We start from the raw sequence: 13,010 nt of genomic DNA, 5'->3' as shown, positions 1-13,010 counted from the left end.
TCCTCGTGTGGTCCTAAACGGCGACTCGCTCTCTTCGTTGCTCATCTCTTTGCCCACCCAGAGGGGGAGCCCGAGTCGGCCGCCCGACACCTGGAGTGCCGGGTGCACGACGTGCACCTGCTGACGTGCGGCTGGCAGGTGGGCCGGGCGGCCCCGAGGGACGTCCAGTACCACCTGTACCTGGAGAACGTGAAGTAGGTGTGACCCCGGGCGTGGCGGGGCTGCCCGGGCACGGGGCCCCGGCCGCGGCTAAGCGCGTGGCCCCGACTGCCGCAGGACCCACCAGCGGTGGCCGTGTCCACGGTACGTGGCCGACGAGCGGGGCACCCGCACCCAGTGCCGGTTCAGCAACATCTCCGGCTTCGCCGACGCCGCCCAGCACCGCTTTGTGGTGAACGGCACCAGCAAGGACGCCGCGGTACGCTGCTCGGAACGCGTCACACTTTTGGCTGACATCGGTGCGTAGGGGCCCGCGGCGCCGCCACCAACCTCAGAACGACAGGTTTTCCAAAGCGACCGCGGCGAGCGTGTGTCTGAGATCACGGGGAACGGCTGTTTGGGGACGCGCTGACTCAGGCAGAGGCCCACACGGGGGCCCGATGACGGGACAGGGGCCGTGGGTGTCCCTGAGGAAGGGGGGGGGACAGGGACGTCCACAGAAGGCGTGGCCGTCGGTGCAGATCACATGACAGTGACGCCGACTCGAAACAGGGTCCTTAATCCTCAGTCCAGTCACCAGTGCTGGAGCCGTGACACCCGCTTTCCCGTCAGCCTTGCAAACGGGTCTTGGGGACACCCAGTTGCCCAGTCCCTGTCCCAAGGCCACTCTGTCCTGTGCTAACGTCCCGAGGGTTTGAGGAGGAGGCGCACAGGCGGCCCCGGTCCGGGGACTCCGCGCATGTTGCTACTCACGCTGCCTCTGCGTCCGGCGCTTGGCTCCGCGATGCCGCCCTCACGCTCTGCCTCTGTAGATGCCAGGCAGGCGCGGCTCACACGACAGACATTTGGGTCGCACGGTTTGGAGGCGGGACGTCCGGGGCCAGGGAGCCAGCACGGGGGGCTGTGGGGACGCGCTCTGCCCGGCCAGCACTTGGCCGCCTCCTGCTGCGTCTTCACCTGGAGGAGAGAGCTCGGTCCCTTCTGCTCATAAGGACAGTGAGCCCTCGGCTGGGGCTCCGCCCTCATCCTCGGCTGGGGCTCCGCCCTCATCCTCGGCTGATCCCCTCCCAAAGGCCCCACTGCCCGGCACCCTGGACCAGGGCTCGGAGCTTCGGGCACACACGCTTTCCGCCCATAGCACTGCTACGTGTTCATTGCACCTGCTGCTACAGTAACGTGCTTCCTTCTGGAGAATTCCCACCACCCATGAAACAGGGGGTGCCCAGAGCTGGGGACCGCCCCACAGGGAGCTGGGCATCTCTGGCTCAGATGCCAGCAGCCAGCTGGGGACACAGGCTGGGCTCCTGGTGGGAGTGTAGATTCAGAGGGCCGGCGATCGGGCCGTGGGCACACAGGGGCTCAGGGGAGGGCGGAGGGCGGAGGGCGGAGGGCGGAGGGCGGAGGGCAGAGGGCAGGAACCGCAGGCAAGGTAGGGGGCTGCAGGCCCTGGGAGGAGCCGGATGCAGCAGGCGGGGTCTGCGGTGTGCAGGACGGAGAACAGGCTGCGGCTGCGTTTGGATCAGGGCAGGCCAGAGTCAGCAGCAGGGGACGAAGTCTTCGGGAACAGAGCAGTGGCCCTGGTCACCAGGAAGGGGTGGCCCAGGGCAGGCTGGGGACTTGGTGAGGCTGCCTGGAGCTGACCAGAGCCTGACGAGGGACCAGCTCAGAGCACAGAGCGCCGACCCCTCTCCTGGAGGAGGCGGGACCAGGGCACCCGAGCCCTCGAGCCCTCAACGGGACAAAGCACAGGAATCGTGCTGGGGGTCGTTCTGGGGGACATCAGGGGCCTGGGGGCTGGGCACGCTTCCCAGACCGGCCTCCGGTGGGCGGGGCCTCCCGTGTGCTCCCCTATGTTATTTATGCCCTTCCTATATGTAACCCTACAACGTTTGTCCCTGTACCCCTTCTGCCCCCAAATGCCTAGGGGGCCTATTTTTTTTGATTTACTGATCAGTGTTTTTTTTTCCTTGCCCCCTAGAGAAACTGAGTCCGCCCAACATGACGGCCAGCTGTAATCAGTCCAACTCCATCATGACATGGAAGATGTCAAGCCTCTTCCAAACGGACTTCAACTACGAACTTGAAATACGAAAGGTAAAGGGCTGTCCCTGGGGGGGTGGGGCATTGTCCTTGGCCACCTGCACTTCGGGGCTCTGGGTGCGAGAAATCATGGGCCAGAATAGATGGGGACCCTAGAAAGAGAGCGGCTTTCGCTCAGCTAAACACGTCGACTGTTTCAAAGACGCGACCGAAAGGGACAAGCCAGTTACGGGCTGGGAGGGGGGTCCGTGGGGGAAGGATCGGGAAAGTTACACGTCCCGCCCACAGCCCTATAAAAATGGGCGAAAGGTTCCCGCGGACATCTGCCCCAGGAGCACAATTATTATATGATCTCGCTTACATCTGGAATTTAAATTAAAAAAAAAAAAAAGGAACAAATGAATAAATGAATAAACAGAACAGAAACAGACCGGCAGGTGCAGCCGACTTGCTGATCCAAAGGACAAGTAAATGTCGAGTGTCACACGCGCCCCAGCGGCCGGCGGGGGGCGGGGCGAGCGGCCGGCGGGGGGCGGGGCGAGCGGCCGGCGGGGGGCGGGGCGGTCCACGACCCAGAGCCCGCCGGCCGGCCGGCCTCGGAGCGATTGCCGTTTATGCTACGTTATTTACTTCTTGTTACTTACCATTTTTATTAATCTGTTTGTGTATTGCTTATTATTTATAACTCAGTCATCGATGAGTTTATATTTAGTTTTTTTTATCAACCTAGTATTCCTCAAAAAAATTAAAATCTAGATTAAAGGAGAATGACCAAGTATCTTTCAGCTGATTGGCATTTTATGCTCCATTATTTAGTTATATCTATTTGTTATATTTATGTATGTGTGATTTCCACTCAATCGCTGGAAACCCAAAACTACTCAGAAAATTAAAATCCATTAATTTTTAAAAGGACCAACTATTTTTCAGGTAATTGGTACTTTATACGGAATTATTTACTTACATCTATTATTTATGTGTTATATTTATTAATCATACCGAGCTAGTGATTATACTTAATGCTTCCGTAAATCTAAAACTACTTTTAAAAAGGCTATTATTTTTATTTTTAAAAAACAGATTTTTCCCTAGTTAACCGATACATTATACTCATTTATCTTTTCTATATATCATTTTCATTGATTTACATATTATATTTATACACCATTGCTGGTCATTTTACACTCAAATATCCACTATTTTTATTTATTGACCGACGTGACATTTATTCTACTCCATTTCTGATCATTTTAGACTCTTATCTATTTCCTATTATATTTATTGATTTACACGTGACGTCTATTATTTATACTCCGTTTTCCCAAACAAATGCCGGCCTTTGCAGGGGGCGGCACTGGGCGGCAGGGGGCGGCACCGGGCGCCAGGGGGCGGCACCGGGCTCCAGGGGGCGGCGCTGGGTGGCAGGGGGCGGCACTGGGCACCCAGGGGGCGGCACTGGGCGGCAGGGGGCGGCACTGGGCACCCAGGGGGCGGCACTGGGCGGCAGGGGGCGGCACTGGGCACCCAGGGGTCGGCACTGGGCGCCAGGGGACGGCGCCGGGCGGCAGGGGGCGGCACCGGGCTCCAGGGGGCGGCGCTGGGCGGCAGGGGCCGGCACTGGGCGCCCAGAGCTGTTTGCGTGTGTCTTGCAGGGCGCAGACGCCCCCTACACAGAGGTGAGTGTCCCCCGCCCGGCCCGCCGTGAGCGTCGCAAAGGGTAAGTCGCAGGCCGAGGTCCCCGAGCGCTCGCTCTCCGTCCGCTCGTCCCCCGGCTCTCGTCTCCCATTCCGTCCGTCCGTCTCCACGTGGCGTCTGCGTCTCTCACGTCCTGTCCCTTACGAGGACGCCGTCGCCGGGTCTAGGGCCACCCGCTCCAGGAGGACTCGCCTCACGCCCTTCACTGATCCCAGCCGCGAAGGCCCCGATGCCAGACGCGGTCCCATGCAGCGGTTCTGGGGGACACCTCCCCCCGGGGGACCCCACATCCAGCCCTGCACGGGGCTCCATCCAGCACACGGCGGCCCACGCATGTCACCACCGTCCTGGGCACATTAGTGATGGACGCCGGGAGCCTGGGCTGGGACGGGAAGGGGCTCCCGGAGCCTGAGACATCGTCCCGCTCCCCGGGCAGGGGCCGGTCGGGGCCTGAGTTAGGGTCCTGGGGTGGCGGTAACGAGCGCCACGCAGTGGGCATCGTACAACGAGTGGAAGGCGTCCTCCCGCGTCCTGGTCGCGGCCTCCCTGCGGAGGCTCCCGGGCGGCTCCTCCGTGCGCCTCCCCACGTCTGGGGACTCGCGGGCTCCCGGCCACATCCGCCTGAAACCCGCCTGCCATTCTCCCGGTGACCGTGTCCCAGATCCCGGTTCTTATAAGGACACCAGTCCCGTGCGGTAGGGGCCCCTCCGCGCCCACCCACGTCCTCGGACGCCGCGGCCGCAGCGCGGGGCGCCGGCTCCTCTCCCGCGCTGGCTCCTCTCCCGCGCTGGCTCCTCTCCCACGCTGGCCCGTGGCCACGCCCCCACCTGCTGACCCTCCCTTCACATGACAGGTCCTCTGGGAGACGTCCTTCGTGCTGCAGAGCCCGCGTGCGTACACGGCGAGGATCAGAGCGCTGGTCGCCGGCCAGAGCCCTGGAGAGTGGAGCGCGCCCCAGCGCTTCGGTGAGTGGGCGCCCCTCCGCCCTGCGCCCTGCACCCTGCGTGCGTCGGGGGCGTCGGGGGCGGCACGCAGCCCACACGCCCCGCCTGCCCGGAGGGCGGTCTCTGCACTGCTCCTGGGCGTCTGTCCCCAGAGCAGGGCTGCAGGGCGTCTCTCCCCTCCCGTGTCCCTAAGGAGGGCTCTGAGTGCAGCAGGCGAGCCCGCAACAGGGCCGAGGGCGGAGGCCATGAGGGGCCGCCCTGCGCCGAGTAACAACACACCTGCTCCCTGGCAGTGGGTCCCTCTCCAAGTGACTCTCATGCCTGATGACAAAGACTCTCCCGGGGACGAGAGCCGCCACTTCTGGCCGGGCTGCTCTGAAACCAGACTCCCCCCACCCCAAGCTCGGGAACTGTCCCGGTCTGCAGGTGGCACCGGACTCCTCGGTCACCGGTTCTTCAGTATTTCTCTTTCGAGCCCATCAACTGATTCGACGAGGCCCACCCACCACATGCAGGGCAAGCCGTTCTACCCAGTGTCAATACTGATCTCATCATATAAAACACCTTCCTGATGGCATGTAGACCACCCCGTGTTTGACCAAATGCCTGGGCCCGGGGCCCGGCCACACTGACGCGTGAAACCCACCACCGAACCCCCGGCACCGTTTTGCTTGCACGACTATGTGCCACAGACTGAGTCCCAAAGTGCAGGCAGGGGAACCTCCTCCCCGTTCCGGGGGCCGGGCTTCCGAGATCGAGGGGTCGGCAGGGCTGGCTCTGGACGGAGGCGGTGTGGGGTCACTATCTCACGCCTCTGTCCAGCCTCCAGGGGTGCCTGGCCCTCTGCGCCGCATCTGGGTCACGTGGGATGCATGTGGCTCATGCTGGCTGTGGTTCTCTGGCGGTCAGGGTGCTGTGACCCCTGGATTGTACCCCCAGGCCACATGCACTCCCTACCCAGAGACACTTTCTGCGGCTGACATACGCAGCCAGCTCCGTGCAATGAGCCTGTTGGCTTTGCGGGGCCTGGGGGTCTGGGCAGGGTGGGTGCACAGACGAGGTCCCCTTTGCCTCCCGTCCACTGTCCCCCTGGGAACCGCTTGCAGGCTTTCCAGCCAAGGTACGGGTACCCCCCACGGGCAGCAAGTGCCTGAGACGGTGTGTCCTCGGCTCCGGGGACACCTGGGCTCCTGCTGGCCCGGCCTCCCTGGGCCCTCGCTGGACCGTTTTCCCCCCAGGCTCCCGTCCCCGCTGCTGGCCTCTGGGTCCCGTGCCAACGGTCCCGTGAGGCCACGGGTTCTGCTCGGGGGCCAGCAGCTTGCCGGTGCCTGAACTCAGTCATGCGGATGAATCTCCTAGTGCAGTACGTTTTCTCTAAATCAACACGAATGCAAAAATCCCGCGATGGACGCGCCACATTCGAGGACTGAGGGAGGGGGAGAGTCGCCTGCAGGACTGACTGCCCCCCCGCCCCCCACCCCCGCCCGCGTCCCCCGCCTGCCGGGCGTGGCTGTGCCCTGCCCCCTGGCGGATGCGTGAGAAGCCTGCCCGGGAGAGGAGGCGGGACCGCGACCGCGGTCCGCGCTCTGGCCAGACCGGGGAGGTGCCCGCGGCCGGCGCCCCCAGCGCGCAGCTCCCGGCACCCCTCGGCTTCCGGCGGGGGGGCGGGGGGGCCTCCGCGCGTGCCGGGGCGCAGACGGCCGCGGTCCCAGCCCCGCGCGCTGACCGCCGCGGCGCCAGGGCCCCGCGGAGGCACCCGCGGGCTACGCTTCCAGCCCCGACCCCCGGCCCGGCCCGACGCGTCCCCTCTGCGTCTGTCCCCAGAGTGCGACCAGGAGGAGGACGCGCGCCTGCACGTCTGGGTGATCCTGTCGGTGACCGCGGTGGCCACGCTGCTGACTGTGGGAGTCGCCGTCCTGCTCTATAAAGGGTGAGGCGCCCCCCACGCGGCCACCGCCCACTCGCCCCTGGGGGTCCTACGGGGCACCGCCAGCCCCGCCCCTGCGGGTCCCAGGCGGCCCCGCCCCACCCCTGAGGGTCCCACACAGCCGCCCCGCCCCCACTCTGCGGGTCTAGGCTGCAGGTCGTGCGCCCACCTGTCCCAAGCCCCCGCCCGCAGTCACCCCCAAGGGTCTTCCTGAAACATGACCCTGCTTCCTGCTGTCTGGTCATGGGCGCTCATGGATACTTGGACGCCTGGTGCCCAGTGCTGCGCCGCCCCGTGGTGCCCCCTCCCCTGCCCCCCGCTTCCCGGACCCTCGGCTCCTCTGTGGAGCCGCGGCTGCAGCGAGACTGACCTGGCGCCACGTTCCGCTCCCCCACACCTGGCCCAGACTCCTTCCAAAGTCCCTGACATCCTTCAGGACATGGTTGCTCCGAGACCCCTCCCAGGCCAGTGGGCAGCGGTGACCGGTCAGCGACTGCACGACCGTGGCCTTGCCCACTGAGCACAGTCCTGCTGCTGGGTGCGCGCCCGGCGCCCAGGCTGACCGGTGAGCCGCGCGCGGCCCGCTGCCGGCCTCGGGTCTGTCTCCTGGCTCCGCCCCCAGCCTCCCCGGGCAGGGGTTGGGTTTTAGGGGTGGATGGACCACCCGCCCCAAGTGGGGGACAACCAGCTTTGTGCAGGACAGTGACTGCCCGTGCCTGGGCTGCGGAGGAGACCCCGGGACGCTGCAGCCCCCCCCCCCCCCCCCCCCCCCCCCCCCCCCCCCCCCCCGCCGCGGGCGCCGGCTGATGCTGCGCCCAACGTGGGGGAAACTTCTCTTCACCCAGGTGCTCCGTGCGGCAGAGGCTCTTCCCTCCCATCCCCCAAATGAAAGACCCCCTCGGTGACAACGCTCACACTGAGAAGATGGTAGGTGTGGCTTCTGGGGACGAGGTGGCCACAGCCCAGCCCAGGGACCGGACGCTCGTCTGTGGGGCCTGGTGGTGGCTGGACCCGGAGGCTCCCAGCCTGTGACTACGGGGCAGTCCCCGTGACAGGGGGCCCCCTAGGAGGCCAGGGCCGGGAGCCCCAGTGAGCCACGTGCCCAGGTGTGGGCAGGTTCCCTGCAGCGCTCAGGTGACACTTCCTGTCCCATGGGAGCCCTGGGCTCACGATCTTGTCACCTTGCAGATGACCTGGGAGAGCAGCAGAGCCGGCCAGGAGGAGTGTCCCGTGGCGGCCGTGCAGGTCTTGGGCGAAGCGTGAGGCTGGAGGGCGCCCAGGCTGCTGGCGGCTGGCTGGATGCAAGCTGGTGGCGGGGGCGGTCGTGGGAACGCCCAGTGCAACTTTTGCGAGCTGCCCCCAGTGAGGCTGGAGGGCGCCCAGGCTGCTGGCGGCTGGCGGCTGGCTGGATGCAGGCCGGTGGCGGGGGCGGTCGTGGGAACGCCCAGTGCAACTTTCGCGAGCTGCCCCCAGGAAGAACCTGAATAAAGGGCTTCGTGAAGCCACTCGCTGGCCCCCCACGCAGCCTGTCACCCCCAGGCCCTTCCTTCCAGCCCGTGAAGTGGGCGGCGCCCAGAGGCGCCCGCAGGACCTGCCCCCGCTGGGGCCGGGAGGCGCCCCCGCAGCGTCCTGGCTGTGACCCTGGCGCCTTTCCTTGCTGCGTTCCCGGTCGGGTCGTCAGCACCTGGAATCCCTTCTGCCACCTGGGAGGGGTAACATGCCGGCACCGACTACGTGTGGGGCCCCGGGGAGGCGTCTGGGCGGGAGGGAAGGGGCGCCACGTGTGGCCTGGGTGGGGGAAGCTGCAGGTGCGGAGGGTGACAGGGACCTGAGACCTGCACCCCCATCCGGAAGACAGGCACCTGCCGCTCAGAGGCCCGCGGTGCACGCCGTCCACGGCTCCGCGGAGACACCCTCTCACTTCTGGCTGTGCCCACGCCTCACTGCGAGGTCGCGTGGGGCAGAGCTCGCCCGGGCTGCAAGTGCCAGCTGCAGCGGGACAGCCGGGCCTGCGGGGTCAAGGGGGCACGACGGGCAGCCCGTCCTTGGAGGCCAAGGGCACCTGCAGATAAGGACACGTGGGGACCTGCTAGTTAACAAGGGCCGGTCACACCCGGACAGGCTGATCCCAGCTGGGCAGAAACCAACAGGGCGTGAAACCAGACGGCTCAGAATGCGGCAGCTGCCACCGGCCCAGGCAGGACTGGCGGGCGGCGCCAGGTCACCTCCCTCGGAGGCAGGGCCCCCAGGCCAGAGGCGCCTCCCGTGGAGCCCGGCAGAAGGCACACCGGTGTGGCGGACCGTCCTGCCCTGCCCCATCCCCTCCCTCCGTAGCCGGCTGCCACCTCGCCTTGGGCAGAGCCTGCCCGAAGGCCCCACATCTCACTGGCTGCCTCGCTGCCGTGCACAGGCGAGGGCTCGCGTCTCGGGCCCCACGCCCTGAGCCCGGGTGTCTGACGCGGCGGGATGGCAAGCCAGTCCACACCGCGTCCGACGGCACTCAGCAGCAGGGCCTTGCCCCACTGAGAGGGGCCCACCTACCTGCTCCCCTCACCACCCCCCGGCGGACAGGGCCTAGCTTTCCATCCTCCACCCCGAGTGGAAGGCGGCCCCGCCAGGCAGCTCCAGCACCTGCCGCCTGGAGCCCCGTCCCCGACAAACCAGCCGCCGGCCACTCAGGGAAAGGACAGTGCGGCCGTGCGGCCCGTGTTTATTAGCAGCGGGATGCCCCGGAGAACATGATCGCGAGCACCCGCTGTGCAGGCCGGGACGGTGCTTCGGTACAAGCGGAGACGTGATTTTCTTTAAATAAAAACGTAGACATGGGCGGGTCCCACAGGCGCGGGCGCTGCGTCTGTGTGGCGGGCGCCCTGTGCCCCCGGCTGGGCCAGGAACCCCCACGGACGCGCGGACTGGGGTGCCGGCGACCACCACGCGCCCGCTGCAGAGCCCCCAGCCGTCCACACGCGACGTGTCCGCACGGGGCCCAGAGCGTGGGGAAGGCCCGCGGTCGGCAAGGGGGCCCTGCGCCGCACGCTGCCTAGAGGACCTTCTTGAGCTCGTCGTAGAGGACCAGCACGAAGGCACCGCCCATGCCCCGCAGCACGTTGGACCAGGCGCCCTTGAAGAAGGCTCTGCCGCCCTCGTCCTTGAGGATCTTGCGCCAGCAGTCCACGGTCCCCGTGTACATGATGTCGGCTGCGGGGGGGAGGGGGGGAGGTCACCCACACATCCGTCAGGGCGCGCGCGTGGAGCAAGCCACGCGGTCCTGACCCCGGGCCCACAGCCGGGACGACCTGGAGCTCTGACCACAGGACGTGGGGTCCTGCACGCCAGGGCCCCTCTGCCGCTGGGGGTGGGGCCCGCCACAGAAAGAGACCAGCCCTGGGTCCCCGCAGAGCCAAGGCCACCCGACAGGTCAGAGGGAGGGCGGGGACAGGTGCCCAGACAGGCCTGGGGCCCTGGGTGAGCCTGGGGGAGGACCCGTCCCCCCTGGCCAGGCCGCTTTGGGACAAAACGTCACCTCAAACCGCTTTTGGACCCACCTTTTCCCACGGCTCCCCACCTCGCAAGGCCTGAGGCCAGCAGGATGACCCGGGCCTCATGGACTCCGCCCTTGCCCAGGGGCCCCTGTGACCCTGAGACGACGTACCTCCCTTGCGCCCCGACTGCATCATCATGCGCCTCCGCACGGTGTCAAAGGGGTAGGACACCACGCCGGCCACGGCCGTCACCGTCTGCGCGATCATCCAGCTCACCACGATGTGCGTGTTCTTGGGGTCCGGCAGCATGCCTGGGGGGCACGCACTGTTAGGCCCTGGCCCCAGGGCCAGGGCTGCCCCCAAACCCGACCCCACCCAGGCTCCAGCTGCAGCCAACAGGAGCCGGTGACCTTGGAGAGATCAGCACAGCCAGCCTCAGGCCCTGAGGCAGCAAAGCCACCTGCAAGATACAGCGGACAGTCTCAAGTGGCCCGCTCGGCGCCCAGGAGGGCCGCTCAGGAGCAGGCACGGACGGGCCTCGGGGAGCGGGCACACATTCCCGGTGCAGAGCCCCCTCGGAGACCACACGTTCAAGACTATTCCCTGTACGGGTACCACAACGCCTGTACCCTCGCCATCAGGGTGGCTTTCCTTCAGGAGTAAACGGTACCCTCTCAAAACTCACAACAAAGCCCCGAACCCCAGGACCCCAGAACGTGGCTCTATCAAAAAACAGCTCTTTCAAAAGGTGATTAAGACAAGGTCACCAGGGTTCCCCCAATTAATGATACTGAATCCTTATAAAACGACAGACACACACAGGGACGGTGACGTGAAGGCAGGGAGAAGGCGGCACCCGCTCCACGGAGAGGCCGCAGGAGGGACCCGCCCCGCCCACACCTGAACCTGATGGCCAGCCTCCCCAACAGCGGAAATAAACGTGTGTTACTAGGCCCCACCGAGCCCGCGGTGGTGGGGGGTGAGAGGTGGGGGGCGGGGGACACTCGCCTTTGGCCGTGTCGTAGACGCCGAAGTAGGCCGCCCGGTAGATGATGATGCCCTGCACGGACACGCTGAAGCCCTGGTACAGGCCCCGGACGCCGTCCGACTTGGTGATCTTCACCAGACAGTCGCCCAGGCCTTTGAACTCGCGCTCGGTGCCCGACTTGCCCACGTCGGCCGCCAGCCGGGTTCTGGCGAAATCCAGGGGGTACACGAAGCAGAGCGAGGTGGCTCCCGCCGCGCCCCCGGAGGCCAGGTTGCCGGCAAAGTACCTCCAGAACTGCGTGTGCTTGTCCACGCCCCCCAGGAAGACCTGCTTGTACTTGTCCTTGAAGGCGAAGTTGAGGGCTTGCGTGGGGAAGTAGCGGATGACGTTGGCCAGGTTGCCCCTCCAGAAGGACAGCACGCCCTGCTCCTTGGGGATACGCACGATGCAGTCCATGATGCCCTTGTACTGCTTGTCCGCGGCGATCTGCTTACTGGCATGCTGCACCTGAGGAGCGGAGGGAGAGCACCACAGCGGGCCTTGGCCAAACGTCCAGCTCGTCCGTACTAAACGCGCTTAGAAAACGGCCTCGTGCACGAAGCCGCGCGGCTGCCCTAGCAGCTGAAATCGGGAAAGCCCGTCCTTTAAGTCACAACTGCCGCCGCAACAACGATGCAACTGGCGCGCTACATCTGCAAGTTTCACAGCACACGAGCGCAACATACTCCCGTTTATTAGCCCAGACGACTAGAAAGGGGGGAAAATTCTAAGCCCAACGACGGGCATTAGCAGGATCCCGCCTGCCCGCCGCGGGACCCGTCCACGCAGCGCAGCCACCCCGCGCGCAAGTCACCCGAGACGCAGAACACGCGCGTGCGGCCGGGGCCCCTCTGCGCGTGCGTTCCGTTCACGTGACACGCCTCCCCGGCCGCCCCCGGAAGTCTGCTGCGCGGACAAAGCGGAGCCGCATCGCACTTCCGGCGCCTGCTCATCCGCAGGGCCCGGGACCCGCGGCCGGCCCGGTCCGCTTCCCCGCGCCCCGGCGCCCTGCTCCTTGAGTCCGCGCGTGCGCAGACCGCCCCCACCTGCAGCAGCAGCTTGACCCGCTCGATCGGGGCCACGGCCGTCTTGGAGATGGCGGCAGCGATGCCCCCGGCCAGGAAATCCTTGGCGAAGGAGACGGCCTGTTCCGTCATGGTGGCGCAGCGGGCGCGGAGCGGAGGGCAGGCGCGAAGAGCTGGAAAGTGCGCGCCACGGGCTCAGCGATGCCGCCGCCGGGACCGAAAGGACGGGGCGGCCAGCGCGCAGCCACTAAGGCGCCGACGCCCCGCCCCGCGCCCCCGCGCGCCCAGCCCATTGGCCGCGCCGCGCCCGACGCCCCGCCCCTTCCCGCGCGCCGCGCCCCCGCGCGCCCAGCCCATTGGCTGCGCGGCTGGCCCCGCCCCGCCCCTTCCGCGCGCTGCTGCCCAGGACTTATCGGGAGGCTGGCTCCGCCTACCGCTGTGCAGGCCCGGGGAGGCGTCCGCGGGCCCCGTGACCTTGTGAAGGTCACGTCAGGCCCTGAACGGATCGGAGGGGCGGTGGCGGAGGGGGGCGAGGCCAGCTGCGGACTCACGGTCTCGCCCCGAAAGTCCCCGGGCCGCTCCGCCGGAGGAGCGTCCGGCCGCGGGTCCCAGGGCCCGAGGATGCAGCCGTGCGACACGCGCGGTCCGAGCCCTCCATCCCTACGGCGCCCGGAGCGCCGCACACGCGCTCATCCTGAGACGCCCCTGGGG

General features: G+C 66.5%; 2 protein-coding genes across 4 annotated transcripts in view; one reads left to right on the top strand and one right to left on the bottom strand.

Annotated features, from left to right (window-relative positions):
• Positions 1 to 8,158, top strand: part of IL3RA (interleukin 3 receptor subunit alpha) — a 19,978-nt gene extending 11,820 nt beyond the window's left edge. For all 3 annotated transcript variants that reach the window (XM_016148206.2, XM_036235731.1, XM_016148194.2), the window contains 8 exons: positions 62 to 194; positions 277 to 458; positions 2,138 to 2,253; positions 3,852 to 3,875; positions 4,748 to 4,859; positions 6,663 to 6,768; positions 7,611 to 7,692; positions 7,954 to 8,158. In XM_016148206.2, the coding sequence (XP_016003692.2) occupies positions 62 to 194; positions 277 to 458; positions 2,138 to 2,253; positions 3,852 to 3,875; positions 4,748 to 4,859; positions 6,663 to 6,768; positions 7,611 to 7,692; positions 7,954 to 8,028 (830 nt within the window). In that variant the 3' untranslated portion in view covers positions 8,029 to 8,158. The remainder of the gene's footprint in view (positions 1 to 61; positions 195 to 276; positions 459 to 2,137; positions 2,254 to 3,851; positions 3,876 to 4,747; positions 4,860 to 6,662; positions 6,769 to 7,610; positions 7,693 to 7,953) is intronic.
• Positions 8,159 to 9,445: 1,287 nt separating this feature from the next.
• On the bottom strand, positions 9,446 to 12,529 carry SLC25A6 (solute carrier family 25 member 6). Its single transcript, XM_016148215.2, has 4 exons — positions 12,321 to 12,529; positions 11,256 to 11,742; positions 10,418 to 10,558; positions 9,446 to 9,963 (listed from the first exon to the last, which is right to left on the bottom strand). Exons 1-4 carry the CDS (start codon positions 12,429 to 12,431, stop codon positions 9,806 to 9,808), a joined length of 897 nt encoding a protein of 298 aa, XP_016003701.1. The 5' UTR covers positions 12,432 to 12,529; the 3' UTR covers positions 9,446 to 9,805.
• Between the last annotated feature and the right edge of the window lie 481 nt (positions 12,530 to 13,010).

Source organism: Rousettus aegyptiacus, unplaced genomic scaffold (assembly GCF_014176215.1).
Source record: "Rousettus aegyptiacus isolate mRouAeg1 unplaced genomic scaffold, mRouAeg1.p scaffold_m13_p_19, whole genome shotgun sequence".
NCBI lineage: Eukaryota > Metazoa > Chordata > Mammalia > Chiroptera > Pteropodidae > Rousettus > Rousettus aegyptiacus.
Note: the sequence above shows the minus strand (reverse complement) of the source record. Positions and strands in the feature narration are given on the sequence as shown.

Coding starts and splice junctions, on each gene's coding strand:
- SLC25A6 (XM_016148215.2), bottom strand. CDS start 12,431: ATGACGGAACAGGCCGTCTCCTTCGCCAAGGATTTCCTGGCCGGGGGC. Junction 10,559..11,255: donor CGTCTACGACACGGCCAAAG/GCGAGTGTCCCC, acceptor CGTGCCCCCCAG/GCATGCTGCCGGACCCCAAG. Junction 9,964..10,417: donor GCAGTCGGGGCGCAAGGGAG/GTACGTCGTCTC, acceptor TCCCCCCCGCAG/CCGACATCATGTACACGGGG.